This window comes from Caretta caretta, chromosome 3 (genome assembly GCF_965140235.1).
Source record: "Caretta caretta isolate rCarCar2 chromosome 3, rCarCar1.hap1, whole genome shotgun sequence".
Classification (NCBI taxonomy): domain Eukaryota; kingdom Metazoa; phylum Chordata; order Testudines; family Cheloniidae; genus Caretta; species Caretta caretta.
The window spans coordinates 6,609,900-6,628,254 of NC_134208.1; the positions used below are offsets into that span (position 1 = coordinate 6,609,900).

The window sequence follows — 18,355 nt, forward strand, 5'->3', positions numbered from 1 at the left end:
GCGTCCAGCATCTGAGACTGAACAGTGACTAACGACCCCGCCAACGTGCATGTGATAAACAGCACCAGGATCCAGAAGTGATACCTTTATTGCTCACTAATACCTGCTCTAAAGGGGTGTTTGATTTTTAATTAAAGCCTGCTATCTCCGCTCTGGAAATGCAATTAGCAAGCATGACTGGAAAACTTTACCATGCTCCACCCGGAGTTCCGGCTCACAGGGAGATGCTAATCTCTCCCCATTTACCATGGGGCTAGATCCAGCAAACGTTCGTCTTCCAGACACTGTTTGCTAATCTTTTGTTCTGTTCCACACCTGGAACATTCCCTCATCACTGGCTTCTTTGCCCATATCCCCACCCCACACGCCCCCTTCTCCCCAGCCCTTTTCCTGTTGCTTCAAAAGGTCTGTCCGGAAGGTTGTCTTGGATGAAACGCCCTGCACAAAGCCCAGCCTGTGGTATAAAAAGAGCCAGGACTGGAGCTGGGAGCTACAGTCACTCAGAGACCGAGAGCGAGGCATCAGACTGAAAAGCCAAGATCACACTCCACAGCAACAGGTAAGTCGGAACGACCCCGGCTCTTCCTCTTTATTCCTTCTGCTCTGATCTTTTCTCCACTCCCGTTAAGACAGGAACACAGGGGCAGTGTCTTATGTCTTTGTTCCTCGCATAGATAAAGAACAAGCTGTTGTCTTTTAGCTGTAACCCAGCAGAAATATTTCAGATCAGGTGTGATTTAAAGGAATTAGCCATTCCAGGGAGCTATAAAGCTCTCAGAGGACAAACCCCAGTATTCCCACTAGCCTTGGTCTTTCGATGGCATATTTCAGAATGGGATCAACTCAAGATTGATTATCCCAATTGTTATGTGAGTCTTGAAGGAATGACACTTGACTGCTAAGCCCACTTTGCTCTAAGGGGAAATAGTTAATATTAGAGCTATGTTACAATTCATTTGCATGCTAAGATAAATTACTCATGGTCAGTGATTTAACTGCAAGGGGAAGCCAGTAAACACAACACTCCCCTTTCCCCCCCCCAAAAAACCCCCTACCAACTAAGCCCCTCTCCCCATTCTTCCTTGGACCTAAATATTTAATAAATTCTTACCTAGAGCCTTTATTTTTCTGTTGTTCCTCTATTTTGCTGTGGATTGTTCTGTTTTCCAAATATATTACAAAACCCCTCTCTGTCTCTGTCCACAGCTCCAAGCCCTTTTGTACTTTCTCACCCTCCTTAATAATGTCAAAAGTTACTGGTGGTTGCACACTGACAAAAGATCAGGAGAGGACATTTTTTATTTTGGGTTTGATCTGTTCTCTTTTATAACCTGTGTTATTAAAAGCTTCCCTGTGTCCTAGCTGCAAATCTGCTCCCCAGCAAACTACTGTCTTGTGGTGTATTAACCAAGAGGAATCTGTTAACAGTGTTGATGATAACAGCAGTGATGTTTGTTCAGTCAAGTTAAGGAAACAATCATACCAAATCCCTGCCTTCAGGGAAAACCACCAGGGCCAGAGCGAGAGAACTTTAGACCAGGTCGACGCTACAGACTTCTGGCAGCACAACTATGGCCTTGTCTACACTACACAATTTTGTCGACAGAAGTCAGCTTTTGTCCACAAAACTGGAGGTGTGCACACTGAAATGCTCCTCCTGCTGATGACAGGTTTCAGAGTAGCAGCCGTGTTAGTCTGTATTGGCAAAAAGAAAAGGAGGACTTGTGGCACCTTAGAGACTAAAAAATTTATTTGAGCATAAGCTTTCGTGAGCTGTAGCTCACGAAAGCTTATGCTCAAATAAATTTGTTAGTCTCTAAGGTGCCACAAGTACTCCTTTCCTCCTGCTGATGTAACTCCCCGGCTATATTGACATCATAAAACCACCTCAACGAGAGATGTAGGGCTTATGTTGGTGTAGTTAGGGTGACGCAGTGTCTGTGTAGACACTGGGTTCCTTATATCAGCTGTTGGTTGTCATTCTCATCAGTTTCACAGCTCAGCTCCCCAGCTAGGCTGCTGCTGGGTCTCCACTCCAATCCAGGCTGCCACCCAGGCTCCTGGCTTGAGCTGCTGCTGAGGCTCCCCACTCCCTGCTAGAAGCCCTGCTGCCTCTGGGGTCCCAATTCCCTGTTCCCCACTGGGAGCACAGCAGCCAACCGGACTCCGCGTGTGGATCTCCCCACCAGAGGTGAGAAGCTGCAGGCAGCTTTCCCCCACTCTTGGCGGGGAGGTGAGAAATTCCAGGGGGCAGCTGGACTCCCGGTGGGGAGCTGCGTGGGGCTGAGAGCCCTGGCCTCTTCAGTCAGTAGAAGCACTCCTGGTGAGGACGTGTACCACCGAAAGAAGGAGGGTAGTGTGGACATCGGCCACCGCAGTAATTAATGTGGTGGCTGTAAGCCAACCTAACACAGGCCAACTTAAGATTGTAGGGTAGACATAGCCTATGTCGGACAGGGGCATGAAGAGGTATGACCCCGATAGACAGAGTTTTGCTGGCAAAACTGGCAGTGTCGACATAGCAGTACCAGCAAAAAAGCTCTTTTGCTCACCCGGGGTGGTGTCAGGGCAAGTTTCTATCACAGAGGTGGTTTTACTCTACCAGCACGAAGCACAGCTTGCTGGTATAGCTGCATCCATTCTAGGAGGGCTTTGCTGGGATACGGTATTGGTAAAAGGTCCTTGTGTAGACCTGGCCTCACTCACATGAAATAGAACTTTTGTCCATTGACTTCAATGAGACCAGTCATGGTGTAAGGGAAAGTCAACGGGCCCAATCCCATACAGTGGTAAGAAGAGCAGGTGGAAAAGAGTATCTTATTTTCCATGAAAATAGTTAGAAAAACAACCCAAACCTTTTTCATTTTTACCACAGATTTTTGTGGCATTTTTCAGGGTTTAATCAAAAAAAAACAAAACCCAACCCCTCCCCAAATATTTCTGAACTTTCAACTGAAAACCAACAAACTTCAGGCTGCGGTTGTAGAACAAAGAAACGTGAGAGTGCCTGGTTCGGTTTGCGGCCATTTTTTATTTTGTTTTTAACACCACCTGAGAAACCTCAACACACACAAAGGTTTTCTCACAAAAATGTCCATTTAGTCAAAGGCCCCCCTTTTTTTTTTGTCAAAAAGCACGTTTCTAAGAAAAGACTGGCTCTAATGCAGTCCTCCTTCAAATCCCATTGACCTCAGCTGAAGTTCTCCCTGGGTGAGGAATGCTAATTACGGTTCTTTTCCTCAGCCTTTTATAGCACTAAGAGCTAGCCCAGGTCCTGAAATCTACCTTCTCCACCAGTGGGGCACAAGCTGGGGGCGCACACCCCGGGGGTGGGGGCAAGAGGTTCTTGGGGAAGGGGGCGGGGGGTGAAGACACTGGGATCCCACAGGACTTGCTGCCATAATAGCGGGAGCGGTCTCAAAATTGAGTGGGTGTTGCAGGGCAGGAGGGACATGGGGTTAAAAAAATAGCCCTTTTGTGCCACAAAGAATATGAACGGCCCAGCCAGCAGGCACCGCTCTCCAGTCACCCAGCTCTGAAGGCAGCGCCGCTGCCAGCAGCAGCGCAGAAGTCAGGGTGGCAGGTCCCTGGCCAGCAGATGCCGCTCTCTGGCTGCCCAGCTCTGAAGGCAGCCCCATGGCCGGCAGTAGCACAGAAGTAGGGGATTACCTCAGACTACAAGTAATGGAGTGGGGTGGGATGACAAATTCCGGGAATGGAAAGGGGGGCACAACTGGAAAGTTTGCACACCGTTGTTCTACACCCCCAAGAGGTGTTCCAGCTGTGTTCTTCACCAAGATTTAGAGTGGCATTTTCAAAGCACATCAGCTTCTGACCCCCCACTGCAACTTCCAAGTGCTGTCTACAAGCATCTGATGACTAAATCTTCATCTATTATTTACAGAAGCAACCACTCTGTCATATGCGCTGCAAGGACAGTCCCTGTTCAAGAGCCTTGCCATCTAAGTCTAAGCAGAGAGAGGTTAGGAGAATGGGAACAACAATATGAAATTTCTATACAAGGCAGCTCGGTTCACTGTAAGCTGTAGCAGTGAGTCAATCAGAGGGGCTTACGTTCTGAAGAATGCATTGCTAATATTTTTCAATTAGCAACCCTACTTGCATTTATCTATCCTTAGATGGACCTTTAGGTAGCAAACGCCATCCAAGAAAGTCTCGCTTTTTCCCTCCACATAGAATCAAATTCAAGGAGCTGGGTTCCTTCCCGAGAGAGAAGCTTTTTAATCAGGAATGAAAGAGATAACATTGGATAATCATATTGTCTTGTATTCAACAGAACAAAAGCCAAGCTGCATTTTGACTGGGGATAGTGTGATCTGTATGTGGCTGTGGATATAATTGCAGATTCTGAATCTCTAATCTGTTAATAAAGAGAGTTACCTAGTGGTTAGTGCAAGGGACTGGGAGTCCAGCCTCCTCCGTTCTATTTCTGAGTCTCCGGAACACTCCCTGAGTGACTTTGGACACATTCCTTCTGTACACGTTCCCCTTTCTGCAGAACTGTGAGGGGGATATTTGCATAACTCAGAGGCATATGTGAGGCTGAATGCATCAGTAGCTGCAACAGGCTTTTAGTCCCTCCGATGAAAGTATGAGAGACAGGCCCAGCAAGCATTGCTAATGCCGTCAGCAATAATGTTCAAGTAACGGCTATAACTTGGTGTTATACAACGAAGCAAGAACTCCAGGCACAGAGAATGAGGGTGATTTCCTATGCACTGCACGTGCTTCTTAGGGCAAGAAACCGGAGTCTAGCTCCAAATTTACCCTCTAACTTTCACATCCCAAGATTTTCCGACTGGCTGGCACTTCCAGTGCACCCGAAACCCAAGTTGTGTTCTCTCTGCTTCCGACACCATTGCCATTGGTAAAGATACTGGAATCAGAATGGATGGCGCTAACCTTCTAATATGCTGCCTGCCCTGCAGGGGGAGATAACTGTTGTCCTTTAAGAATGCACATTGCTTTTGTGCAGGACTTTTACAAGGCCAGGGCTGCAGTTAGCAATTATGCTGATTAGATTAGAATGGAGCCTGCTTCTCAGTTAGCTACAATGGTTCTGCAGAAATGACAGGAGGGGAACTGCATCTGTCACCGAACTAAGGCAGTCTGACCCAGAGCACAGAGAATGAGCTAAACTCATTTCACCTACCTATAAAAGCTGCTCTCTGCAGAAGAGAAGTTTCTCCAGACCCGGTGTCTGTGATTAACCTCCCTTACGACGGATACTACCTAAAAATACAGGACCAGATCTTCAGCAGGTGTCAACCGGCATCTCTCTATTGAAGTCCCCACCGGGGTATTTATACAACGCAACATGGCTTCAGTGAGGCAACGGTAATTTACCCCAGCTGAGGACTCAGCCTGCTTTGTAACTGATCCAAACCCCAGAGGCAGTGAAACCAGTAAACCCCAAAGGAATACCTTATTTCACCCCAATTATTTTTACATGACTTTTAAGAGATAAAGGGAACGGGGTGGGGGAAATGTATCAAAAGGAGCATTTAAAAATTCCCTGGATGGAACCAGGGCTTTTTACATTATCTACATACCCGCCCAATCAAAACTTTCTATTACAAACAGACGTTGCCTGTAGTGAGTCTGAGCAACGACTCGTGACCTCATAAACCTTCAAAGTTTCAGGGTACTATTCAGAATAGCATCCCTCACAGCAGTGCACTGGGATGGGATCCCTGCCTGCTGAGCTGGAACTCAGCTACTGTAAGCCCCTGCCCTACCTGAGAGTTGTGCTGGGGCTCACTGCCCATCCATCCCGGTGTTTATGCCATGCCTGTCATTGTGGCATCTGGGCACATCCCATGGCTGTGCAGGGCTAGGACTCAGCTCCAGCATCCTTCTGCGGCCCTAAGCTCTATAGCAGGGCTGGAAACCCAACTCCCATCCTTCCAAAGTCGGCCGATAGTCAGATCGGCAATTGGACTGATTAGCGCAGAGGTCTCCAAACTGTGGGGCTCATGCCCCCCCCTTGGAGGGCCTGGAAGACCGTTTGGGGGGGATGGTGCGGCTGGGGCCTGGGCCAGCCCCCACAGGAGGCAGGGAAGAAGCACCACCCAGCCCCACCCTCAGCTGCAGCCCCACTCCCGGCTCCAGGAAGGGGGCGTGAGGTAAAAAGTTTGGGGACCACTGCATTAGAGAGAAATTATGTGGAATTTAACTCCAGCTCTGGGTTTGAATGCCAGCCCCTCCCCTGGACGTCGAGGGTCATGTCTGTGATTCTGGCTAGGCCGAACAGAGAGAGACAGGAGCGAAACTTGGAAATTCAAACCCAGGCCCAGGTCCAAATTCTGAAAGCCTCCATCCCCACACCGTCGGGCGGCTTTCATCTGGGAGTTGGGTCCAGATCTAACAGATACAAATGTCTTCTCAGAAGACGCCCCCGCTCCCAGTGCAGGAGCTACATTTGACTGGACCTGTTTGGCAAGCTCATTGTGCATAACCCTCTCTTTCTGGCCGTCTTGTGCAACCGCGCTGGACTCACCTGGCTGCCGAGGTGCCGGCTAACAGCTGCCGGCACGGCTGACAAACATCGCGGCGATTACACTTGGCATCACCCCCACCCCTTCTGTTTCCTCAGGAGTCCGAGCTCCATCCCGAAGATGCTGAAACCCGTACGGAGCGGCCTGCTGGCGATTCTGGGCGTGCTGCTCTTTCACGCGGCCGGCGGCGTGAACAGCCAGTGCTCGCAGAGCAGCAGGTGCAGGGACCTCAGCACGGAAGTCGGCCTTTTGGTGAGTGGCTCCGGCCCTGGGCGCTCAGGGGGAACGTCGGGGCTCTAAAATGGGACTGGGGCTCTGTCCTGCACTAAACTGGGTGGATGGAGGCACAATACACATTTCCCATTCCTAACATCTGAGCGTGGCTCAGAATTAAATACATTAAAAAAACCCAAACAACTCCTTGACATCTCTTTCTGGAAGCAAATCGGAAATCAGCTCTGGGAAAGCCCCCGTAAGACAGCTCCCCCACTCCCAAGCACTGTTCCCAACAGTGCAGGAAGGAGCATCTTCAGCGAAGGTGCAGGACTGGGAGTTGGGAGATTCCCAGATCAGTCACAGACCTTGGGCAGTTCACTTCAATAGCCAGGGGTTTCAGTTGCCCAGTGGTAAAATGCAGGTGATTCTGTTCCCTTACCCTGCAGAGGTGCAGTGGATGCAGAGTCATGGAAGCTTGTATAGTTCTTGGTGGCTGCACCGATGCGGGCCGTGGGAGGACACGGGTCGAGTCTCAGTCCCTGGGGTCGCTCAGAGGCAGCCATGGCCCTCGATATGCCATAGAACTGCTGCACGGCTGCTCAGAGCAATATGTCCAGCTACCCTTTAAGCCAGGTCGCCAGCTGGTATAAGTGGGCATAGCTCCAGGGAAGGCAATCAAGCAATGCAGATTCCCAACAGCTGAGAGGAGCAGGCCCCGTCAGAGCAATCGCAATGACACGAGGTCTCCTGCTGCAGTTAGGGGGTTTGCAAAGATTGCAGGGGAGTTTTCCACCCCCTGCCTGCTCCCCTGCACTCTGCATTGCGCATATAGGGCGACAAGACAGCCTTCGCTGTCTGCCTACCACCAGGTTAGGCGCTCTCCCTCACTAGCCAGCTTTTAGGTTTTTAAGCTGCAGACGGCCCATTGGTAAAGGAGTGCGCACATCGCAGCTAGAGATGGAAGAGACAGACTCCATCTGCCGGAAGGGCAGGATTTCATTTCTCCCCTCCCCCTCGACCCCCATGGAGGAAGGGTTAGTTACCTGGCACTGGACTTGCAAGGGGATGTCTACTGAGCAGGCAAAGGGGACACTTCTTCCGGTTCAGCCATTTGAAGGTTTGCCCCCTTTGCCAAAAGCTGGTAAGAAAGGAGCTGGACCCCCAACTAATGGCAGCGTGGGCGAGGAAGCCAGGAGGGGGTTTAACCCCAGCTCTGGTGCTGACCCCCTCTTTGGCCTTGGGCTAGTCATTTACACCAACACTGTCACACCAGGGTGCCAAAAGCTGGGGGCCTACGCCTGCTTTAGCTTGGCACCTGAGCACACACGGCCTGACGTACAGAGGTGCTGAGCCGTCACAGCTCCCAGTGAATTCACTAGGTGCAGGACACGGCTGGCTGAAGTCAATGACCTGAGCGAGGTCATCGGGATTCGACCTCTCGGTAACCGATACCATTTTTGCAACAGTTGCTGGCTGTGGGGCTGTCCCCTGAGAGTCCTTTCAGGCCTTAATCACGGACCACAAGCACTCCAGGTCTCCTTCACCACCACCACGTTCGATTGTATTCTTCCAGCAGGCTGCAGCCTATAGCCTTATTTACGTATATCTACAGTCCCCAGCCAGCTTCCCACGTGCTTCCAGTCCTAGCAGCCGTGCATCCTGCCTACCTCTGTCTTCCTTCAGGCGCCCACCTCTCCAGCACTTCCTACTTGTCCAGCTGCATAGTCCCACCTGCTGAGGCTGCTGCCCCTTCAATTAGCCCTTCAGCTGCAGCTCTGCTCAGTTAATGGACACCTTCTGCTAACGGCCTGCCTTCCAGTTAGGTCCAGTTAATACATTCTGGTGGGTATTAGAGCGACAGAGCCTGCAGTTAGCTACTGATTCAACACACCTCCCTCTCTTTTCCCCGATGCTCCATGGTCTCTTGGGCCGAGCTCTTTGCAGCCCCTCAAAGGGTGTTCTCTGCTTTCCACCCCCAGAAAGAACAATCTGTGGGCGGAGGCCGTCTCCGCCCCTCCATCCTCATACCAAGGGCGTTTGGCAGGACTGTCTCTTGGCTGACCTTCCTCTGTACTCCGTCGCAGCTCCACTGGTTCGGTTCTCCTTTCACCCGCCATGACATTTTGTTCTGGACCCCGTTTGGCTAAAGGCTCTTTCTCCTGCTGGTCTGCTCCTGGGGCTGCCTGGGGGACCCCTTCTTCAGCAGGTAAACCCACATAGGGCTTGGTCACCAGCCTCTGTTCACCTCCATTTCCTCTTCCTTCTCTACCAGCTCTCTCTCTGCTCCAGGCTCTTTTTCCTCTTCCCGGCTTGTGTCTTCCTAGCTAGGTTCTTCTCTTTCTTTTTGATCTCCCCCTTCTTCAGTCTTGTGTTTCACACCCCATAACCAACTCTGTGCTCTCCGGGAGTTTCCTCCTTCCATCAAGGCAAAGGGTTTCCAGTCCCAAAACGACTGGATGGGGCAAAGCCTTCACTATCCCCACCTGTTTCTATTTAAACCTTCCCTTGACCTCAAAGAGGATTTTCACTAAAAGGCAGCGTTTCCTTTCCCCATGTATGCATTCCAGTTTCAATCCCCTCCCAGGCAGCATCCAGTGGGGTTTCACCCGATCTACCCGAACAAGCAAACACTCTGGCTGCCGAGTCCATTAACCCCTTCACCCGCTTCCTGACGACTTTGACCCTATGGGTAGACACTCGTTTTCTCCTGGGCACCCCAGTCCACCCGCAGAATTTTGCCAACCCGCAGTCCATATGCTGACAGTCTCTTTATATGTCCTGAGTGCCCGCACCAGTAACAAACTGTCTCCCCCGCTAGCAGAGGAGGACCCCTTAGATTCTTCCTGCCTGGGCATTGACACTTTCCTTCCCCATCTCCTGTCCCCTCAGGGGACAGACTGTTCTCCTGGTAAGTCAGCCTCTAAGAACTCTTCGGCGAGCATCACAGCACTGTCCAAAGTCGAGGGTCAATGCCAGCACCCACAGACGCCTGCCACCTTGGAGAGACTGCGAACGCTGCTCTAAAACCACCATATCCATCCTTTCCTCCAGCCCCTGGCTTTCCAGCCTCGGCCCGGTAGCCTAGTCAGCCAGTCTGCGTGTGGAAGCTCTGGGCCTTATTCCCTCTGTCCAATTCGCAGCCCTAAATCTCTGTCGGTATCCCTCCCACGACGGACCCAGCCGATCTGTGATGCTGCCTTGACTGTATTGTAGTCCCTGGCATGTTCTTCGCCTCGGGGCTTGTGGGTTGCTTGCGCTTTGCCCACGATGCCTTATCCCAGCCACAACCTCCAGCTCCACAGTTCAGCGAGAGGCCCCTGGGCCCTCTGCCAGAGCCATGATACACAGTCGGATTCCCTGGGCTCTGTTGCCGCCCTGGTCACAGGACTCACCAGGCTCTGCACCATCTGGTGCTGTGGTGCCGTCCGCGCCGTAAGCAATTCCTGGGTTATGAACTCCTGAAGACAACAGTTTATAGTTAAAATCTGCATCGATCTTTACATAACAGAACCACAGGGCCAACCCCAGCCCTCCCACATACGCCTGCCATCTCCTGCTGCCAGCAGCGGGAATTGTGCACGTGACTCCGGACAGACGCTGGGTCACGGCTGACTGGCGGCCCTAGAAGAACCTCCTGTTGCACGAAGCAGGGAGGATGCTGCAGCAGCCTATTTAAGACCACAGGTTCCTCAGCTCCAGCCCCTCCTCAGCTAACCCTTTGCAAGGGTTCCCCCGCAGGGTCGGCCCACAACATTTTGGCACCTGAGGCGGGGAGCTCAAATGACGCCCCCTCACGTGGGCCAAAACTTTGAAACGCTGAGTCCTAGCGGCGCCCCCTACAGTCTAGCGCCGGAGGCGGCCGCCTGAGTTCGCCTCATGGTAAGGCCAGCCCTGTTCCCCTGCTACAGGAAGTGGCACAATGGTTATAAGATGCTCTGGCCTCTGGGGAGGTCTTGGTTGCAAGTAACGGAGCAAACAAGCGGAGTCAGGGAAAAAGGAGCGGGCTTGGGAGTTTCTTTCCCTGGCCAAATGCGAGCAACCTGCCCAGCTCGCTCCCCTTCAGGGGTCTGCTTTATACCCCTCAATACACGGCCGGGCAGTTAGCACTTCGGACTCGGAGTTAAAAGACATGGCTTCTATGCCCAGCTCTGCTAAGGACTCCCTGTGTGATCTTGGGCAAGTCACCGCCCCTCTCTGGGCCCCCGTTTCCCCTTCTGTAAAATGAAAATAATTGCACACACCTGCCTCACAAGGGGAGACTGAATGGCCAGATCCTCAGCTGGTGTAAATCAGCATAGTTCCATTGGCTTCAGCGGAGCAATAGCAATTCAGAGCAGCGGAGGACCCGGCTCACTGTTTGTAGAGTGCTTTAGACCCTGAGATGGGCTTGCAGAGTATTAGTGCTATTAATAAACAGCTGTGCTGCTGGAAGACTCTGAAGGCACTTCTAGGTACAGTTACTCACAGAGAGAAATAGAAAGGCCCATAGGTCAGCTCCATGCCTGGACATTACATGACATGAGCCCCACATAGCAAATGTGTGTCTAGTTGAAGCATTTCCTTTCTCCTCACCCAGGCGTGCATCAAAGCCTGCAAACTGGACCTGTCTGCTGAGTCACCTGTGTACCCAGGTAACGGCCACCTGCAGCCTCTGTCTGAGAACATCCGGAAGTATGTCATGAGCCACTTCCGCTGGAACAAGTTCGGCAGGAAGAACAGCAGCAGCGTCACTGGCCACAAGCGAGAAGAGATCCCCAGCAATCTACTCTTTGGCTTCTTCCCTGATGCTTCCCCAGCTCAAAAAGAAGACAAAGAAGAAGAAAGAGCTGCCCTCGAAAGGCAAGACAGCAAACGATCCTACTCAATGGAGCATTTCCGATGGGGAAAGCCAGTAGGCAGGAAGAGGAGACCCATCAAGGTCTATCCCAATGGGGTGGAAGAGGAGTCCGCTGAGAGCTACCCACTGGAGTTCAGAAGAGACCTTTCTATGGAACTGGACTACCCCGAGTTCGAGTCCCTGGAAAGCCCAGCGAGTGAGGAAGAGATGGTCTCAGAGGAGGAAGAGAAGAAAGATGGAGAGTCCTACAAGATGCACCATTTCCGATGGAACACCCCGCCCAAAGACAAGCGATACGGGGGCTTCATGACATCGGAGAACAGCCAGACCCCTTTAATGACTCTTTTTAAGAATGCCATAATCAAAAATGCCTACAAGAAAGGCCAGTAAGGTGAGGGAGGGAATGGAGGGTGGGGATGTAACTTGCAGATAGATCCCCAAGGAGACCCAAGTTAGCTTCAAGATCCCACTGGCATGTGTTTCACTTAGATACAGTTACAATGATCACTTATTATGTTGTTACTAATTATTATTATTATTAAGCAGTTTGCTATTAGGAAATGATTTCATGTTCTTATTCTGACTTTGAATGTGCACAGATTAAAAATCAATCCATTGAAATAAAAACATCCGTACTGTACATATGAGGAAAGAGATGCTTTGATGAGTGCATATCTAGTTTTGCCCTGCCAGATTATTTTCATATTTGAAACAAGCTGTACAATACTGTAAATGATGGATTCAAATAATAATACAGTTTTGCAAGCTAAGCAGGACTCTGCAGTGTCTCTGGCTCTGTCTGGCGTGAGCTGCTTTCTTTGGTAAAGGTTCTTGTGCGTTTCAAGCGGATGAGACAAGCTACAGCCTGAAAGTCAACACCTGGAAGCAGATAGACAGGACTGGTGAATGTATTAAATCCTTCGCAACGTAAGAACAGTGAATAGGGACAGAGCAGACAGGCACTGTGCTAATTTCCACCACATCTCACAAACATCAGTCCAGACTTGCAACAAATCCTTTGATGTTCTAGTCCTGGGTTTCCCATTCCCAGCTCTGCCAGTGCACCTCAATCATGATCTCCTGAGAATTCGTGGAGGGTGGGAGAGATCCCCGAAGACTGGAAAGGGGCAAATATAGTACCTATCTATAAAAGAGGAGAATAAGGACAACCCAGGGAATTACAGACTACCTAGCTTAACTTTGGTACCCAGAAAGATAATGGAGCAAATAATAAAACAAAAAATTGTAAACAACTAAAGATAATAAGGTGATACATCAACATGGATTTGTCAAGAACAAATCATGTCAAACCAATCTAGTATTCTTCTTTGACAGGGTAACAAGACTTGTGGGTAGGAGGAAAGTGGTAGATATATCTGGACTTTAGTAAGGCTGTTGATAATGTCTCACATGACCTTCTCATAAGCAAGCTAGGGAAATATAGCCTAGAGTCCTAGACAAACCTACTACAAGGTGGGTGCACACTTGCTTAGAAAATTGTACTCAGAAAGTAGTTATCAATGGATCACAGGTCAAGCTGGAAGAGTATATCAAGTGGGGTCCCACAGGGATCTGTCCTGGGTCAGGGTCTATACAAGCTTTATAAATGACTTGGATAATGGCATACAGTACACTCCTAAAGTTTGCCAATGATAAGCTGGGAGGGGTTGCAAGCACTGTGGAGGACAGGATAAGAATTCAAAATTATTTTGATAAACTGGAGAAATAGTCTGAATTAAATAGGGTGAAATTCAACAAAGACAAATGCAAAATACTATACTTAGGAAGGAACAATCAGTTTGCACACCTACAAAATGGGAAATGACTGCCTAGGAAGGAGTACTGCAGAAAAGGAGTTGGGGGCTATAGTTAATCACAAACTAAATATGGATCAACAAGGTAATACTATTCCAAAAACAGCTAACACCATTCTGGGATGTATAAGCAGGAGTGTTGTAATTAAGACAGAAGTAGTAATTCTTCTGCTCTACTCAGCATTGATAAGGCCTCAACTGGAGTAGTGTCCCCCATTCTGGACACCCCACTTCAGGAAAGATGTGGAGAAATTGGAGAAAATCCAGAGAAGAGCAACAAACATGATTAAAGGTCTAGAAAACATAAGGGAAAATTGAAAAAAATTGGGTTTGTTTATCTGGAGAAGACAAGACAGATTGGGAACATGATAACAGTCTTCAAGTACATAAGTTTGTTACAAAGAGGAGGAAGAGCAATTGTTCTCCTTATTCAATGAGGACAGGATAGGAAGCAATGGGCTTAAATCGCAGCAAGGGAGATCTAGGTCGGACATTAGGAAAAACTTCCTATCTGTCAGGATCATTAAGAACTGGAACAAATTGCCATGGGAGGTTGTGGAATCTCTGTCATTGGAGATTTTTAAGAGCAGGTCAGACAAACACCTGTCAGGGATGGTCTAGATCAGTGGTTCCCAAACTTGTTCCAGTACTTGTGTAGGGAAAGCCCCTGGCGGGCCGGGCCGGCTTGTTTACCTGCCGCGTCCGCAGATTCGGCCGATCGCGGCTCCCAGTGGCTGGGGTTCGCTGCTCCAGGCCAATGGGAGCTGCTGAAAGCGGCGGCCAGTACGTCCCTCGGCCCACGCCGCTTCCAGCAGCTCCCGTTGGCCTGGAGCAGCGAACCCCGGCCACTGGGAGCCGCGATCGGCCGAACCTGCGGACGTGGCAGGTGAACAAGCCGGCCCGGCCCTCCAGGGGCTTTCCCTGTGCAAGCGGCAGAACAAGTTTGGGAACCACTGCCCTAGATAATACTTAGTCCTGCCATGAGTGCAGGGGACTGGACTAGATGACCTCTCAAGGTCCCTTCCACTCCGACGATTCTATATTTGAGCTCCTCCCCTCTGCTCCCCAGCAGTTCTGCCAATACATCTCAGCCCTCAGGGCACCATCCTTCCACCAGCCACTGCCTCGAGCCTGAGCAGCTCAGCCCAGAACTTCTGAGTAGTAGTGCCAATCTTTAAAAAAGGGAAGAAGGAGGATCCTGGGAACTACAGGCCACTCAGCCTCACCTCAGTCCCTGGAAAAATCATGGAGCAGGTCCTCAAAGAATCAATCCTGAAGCACTTGCATGAGAGGAAAGTGATCAGGAACAGCCAGCATGGATTCACCAAGGGAAGGTCATGCCTGACTAATCTAATCACCTTCTATGATGAGATTACTGGTTCTGTGGATGAAGGGAAAGCAGTGGATGTATTGTTTCTTGACTTTAGCAAAGCTTTTGACACGGTCTCCCACAGTATTCTTGTCAGCAAGTTAAGGAAGTATGGGCTGGATGAATGCACTATAAGGTGGGTAGAAAGCTGGCTAGATTGTCGGGCTCAACGGGTAGTGATCAATGGCTCCATGTCTAGTTGGCAGCCGGTATCAAGTGGAGTGCCCCAAGGGTCGGTCCTGGGGCCGGTTTTGTTCAATATCTTCATAAATGATCTGGAGGATGGTGTGGATTGCACTCTCAGCAAATTTGCGGATGATACTAAACTGGGAGGAGTGGTAGATACGCTGGAGGGGAGGGATAGGATACAGAAGGACCTAGACAAATTGGAGGATTGGGCCAAAAGAAATCTGATGAGGTTCAATAAGGATAAGTGCAGGGTCCTGCACTTAGGACGGAAGAACCCAATGCACCGCTACAGACTAGGGACCGAATGGCTAGGCAGCAGTTCTGCGGAAAAGGACCTAGGGGTGACAGTGGACGAGAAGCTGGATATGAGTCAGCAGTGTGCCCTTGTTGCCAAGAAGGCCAATGGCATTTTGGGATGTATAAGTAGGGGCATAGTGAGCAGATCGAGGGACGTGATCGTTCCCCTCTATTCGACATTGGTGAGGCCTCATCTGGAGTACTGTGTCCAGTTTTGGGCCCCACACTACAAGAAGGATGTGGATAAATTGGAGAGAGTCCAGCGAAGGGCAACAAAAATGATTAGGGGTCTAGATCACATGACTTATGAGGAGAGGCTGAGGGAGCTGGGATTGTTTAGCCTGCAGAAGAGAAGAATGAGGGGGGATTTGATAGCTGCTTTCAACTACCTGAAAGGGGGTTCCAAAGAGGATGGCTCTAGACTGTTCTCAATGGTAGCAGATGACAGAACGAGGAGTAATGGTCCCAAGTTGCAGTGGGGGAGGTTTAGATTGGATATTAGGAAAAACTTTTTCACTAAGAGGGTGGTGAAACACTGGAATGCGTTACCTAGGGAGGTGGTAGAATCTCCTTCCTTAGAGGTTTTTAAGGTCAGGCTTGACAAAACCCTGGCTGGGATGATTTAACTGGGAATTGGTCCTGCTTCGAGCAGGGGGTTGGACTAGATGACCTTCAGGGGTCCCTTCCAACCCTGATATTCTATGATTCTATGATTCTTACTGGAGACAGCTGCTGGCGTTTAATCCTGTCGCCCTGGCTGACGATTCTCTGATGTGCGCGATAAAGGGGGGAGCCTCGAACTCAGTTTGGCAAAGCCCCTAACCCAGGTTCTGAAGCTGGCCTCAAGTGAAAGGCCTGTGTGTTAGCTCACTGCACCGCTCTAACCCTGCCGCCTTACTGTCCTTCCCCCCCGGCTCTTAAATTAACCTGTTGTGCCTGCCCATGTAGAGCGTGAACTCAGATTTATTCTCTGCGGACAGGACCTCTACCACCCCACATCCAGGCTCAGCCTACTCCCGTCTCGGTGGTGAATACAAATCTAACGATGCAGCAGGTTGAAGGAATGCAAGGCCTGACCCTGAGAGCGACAGGGAAATTGCCATACTAGCCCTTTGGCCAGGCCTCAGATGCTGTAATTCACCAGAGCTTCGCTGACCCCTAAAGACCTCCCACAATGTACATCAAGTGAGGATTTAGCCCTGTATCACAGGTCCAGTATCCTGCTTTCCGTCACACCAGCTCATGCACTGATCATTTAGTCCTGTATTCTCCCTCCAGAGCACACCTGTGGCCAATCTATCTTGGCTCTAGGAGTAACGAGCGGAAGGCAAAGACCCTCACAATGGCCAATCGCTCAAGGCTGCAAATCAGAGGGGAAATTATCTTCCTGAGCTGCATAGGCCAGCAGCTGATATCCTGAAGCCTGAGGATTGATTGTCTTCATTAGCTAGTTTGCTATAGCATGGGACCACTCTCTTTTCACTCCTCCGCTGTCTACGTTTTTAATCTTCCAGAGTCAAGCCCAGCATTGCTGCAGGAAGGGCAGCAGTTCCAAACGCCAAGGTGGAATAAACACAGACCTGCTGCACAAAAGAACTCCTGGGTGGACAGAACTATAAATCTAGCAAAGTTGGGAAGTGCCACTCAAGCTAGGCAAATCGAACAGGCAGAAGCCTGTGATGCAGCATAGCCAGAGGGCAGCAGGAGAGGGTTCGAAGGGAGTCTTATTCCCTGTAGAGGGAAGAAAGTTTGCTATAAACTAATTAAAGCACCTGAAGCCAGTCACCTGATAAAAACCCCCTGCTTCAATCAGACAAGGGAAGGAGTTGAAGCAGAGTGGATTGGTGTTGGAGCAGAGAGCAGTTTGGAGGGAAGCAGAGGAGAGTTTGGAGAAGTGCTGCGGTGGGCTAAGAAGACCAAGACCCTAGGTAAAGGGACACCTGGTTTGTGCAGAGGGAGGGCAGGAAGCCCCACAAGCTGAAGGGCAGGTGAGGGAAGTAGCCCAGGGGAAGGAACCGCTAGTTCAAGTGGTTTACTGCTATCCCTAGGGCCCCTGGGCTGGGACCCGGAGTAGAGGGCAGGCCCGGGTCCCTCCCTCTCCACTCCCCTTCTCTAGGACACTAGTGGGGCAGTTAATACCCCAGTTCAGGGACAAGAAAGAGTGCCCTGAACCCCCACCCAAGAAGAGAAAGCGTGAGACCCATCATAGTAATGCCGGCAATTTGCCACACGCCAAAAACCAAAGAGCTGAATTTTTGTACTGCCATTACTCAGATAACCATTTAGCCCAGGGGTGGCCAACCTGAGCCTGAGAAGGAGCCAGAATTTACCAATGTACATTGCCAAAGAGCCACAGTGATACGTCAGCAGCCTCCCAGCACCTCCCACCCACCGGCAGCCCCACTGATCAGCGCCTCCCCCTCCCTCCCTGCACCTCCCAGTCAGCTGTTTCGTGGCGTGCAGGAGGCTCTGGGGGGGAGGGGGAGGAGCGAGGCCACGGCAGACTCCGGGGAGGGCGCAGGAAAGGGTGGAGTGGGGACAGGGCCTGTGGCAGAGCCAGGGAAGTTGGAAAGTTGGCGCCTGTAGCTCCAGCCCCGGAGTCGGTGCCTGTACAAGGAGCCGCATGTTAACGTCTGAAGAGCCGCATGGGGCTCCGGGGCCACAGGTTGGCCACCCCTGATTTATCCCATGGGAGTTTATCACCAAGATTGTTACTCTTAATGCAGTAGCTCGTAAGGGCCCCACGGTGCCAGGCACCTAGCACATATATAATGGAAAGACAGTCACTGCTTCAAAGAACTTGCCACCTGAGTAAGTTCTAGACCCTCTGACTCCTCGTTCGAGCAGTACAGGGAGTGAAGGCACCAGGTCAAACCCTGAAGCCCCTGGCCAGCTTTCAGCCGCTCCTTACTCAGGTGAACATTTATTGACTTCCCAGAAGGAGCCACTGACGAAAGGTCTGCATACACTGCAGTCACGAAGTGTGACTGCAGCGTGTGTAGACATAGCCAAGCAGGCTTTGATCTAACTAGAATCAGAGCAAACCTAGCTCGAGTAACGAGATCAGTGAAGCCATGGCAGCATGGGCAGCTGCCGCTCAAGTATGTACCCTGGG

At 50.6% G+C, this 18,355-nt stretch overlaps 1 protein-coding gene across 1 annotated transcript; it reads left to right on the top strand.

Moving 5' to 3' along the window:
* Positions 1-429: 429 nt before the first annotated feature.
* Positions 430-12,345, top strand: POMC (proopiomelanocortin). The gene is made up of 3 exons (XM_048845860.2): positions 430-559; positions 6,617-6,770; positions 11,311-12,345. The coding sequence occupies exons 2-3, from the start codon at positions 6,639-6,641 to the stop codon at positions 11,959-11,961; spliced, it is 783 nt and encodes a 260-aa protein (XP_048701817.1). The 5' UTR covers positions 430-559; positions 6,617-6,638; the 3' UTR covers positions 11,962-12,345.
* The last annotated feature ends 6,010 nt before the right edge of the window (positions 12,346-18,355 follow it).

What these genes read in the sequence shown, in the direction of transcription:
- POMC (XM_048845860.2), top strand. Translation starts at nt 6,639, where the DNA reads ATGCTGAAACCCGTACGGAGCGGCCTGCTGGCGATTCTGGGCGTGCTG. An exon ending in GCACGGAAGTCGGCCTTTTG is followed by an intron (nt 6,771 to 11,310) that starts GTGAGTGGCTCC and finishes CTCCTCACCCAG; the next exon opens with GCGTGCATCAAAGCCTGCAA.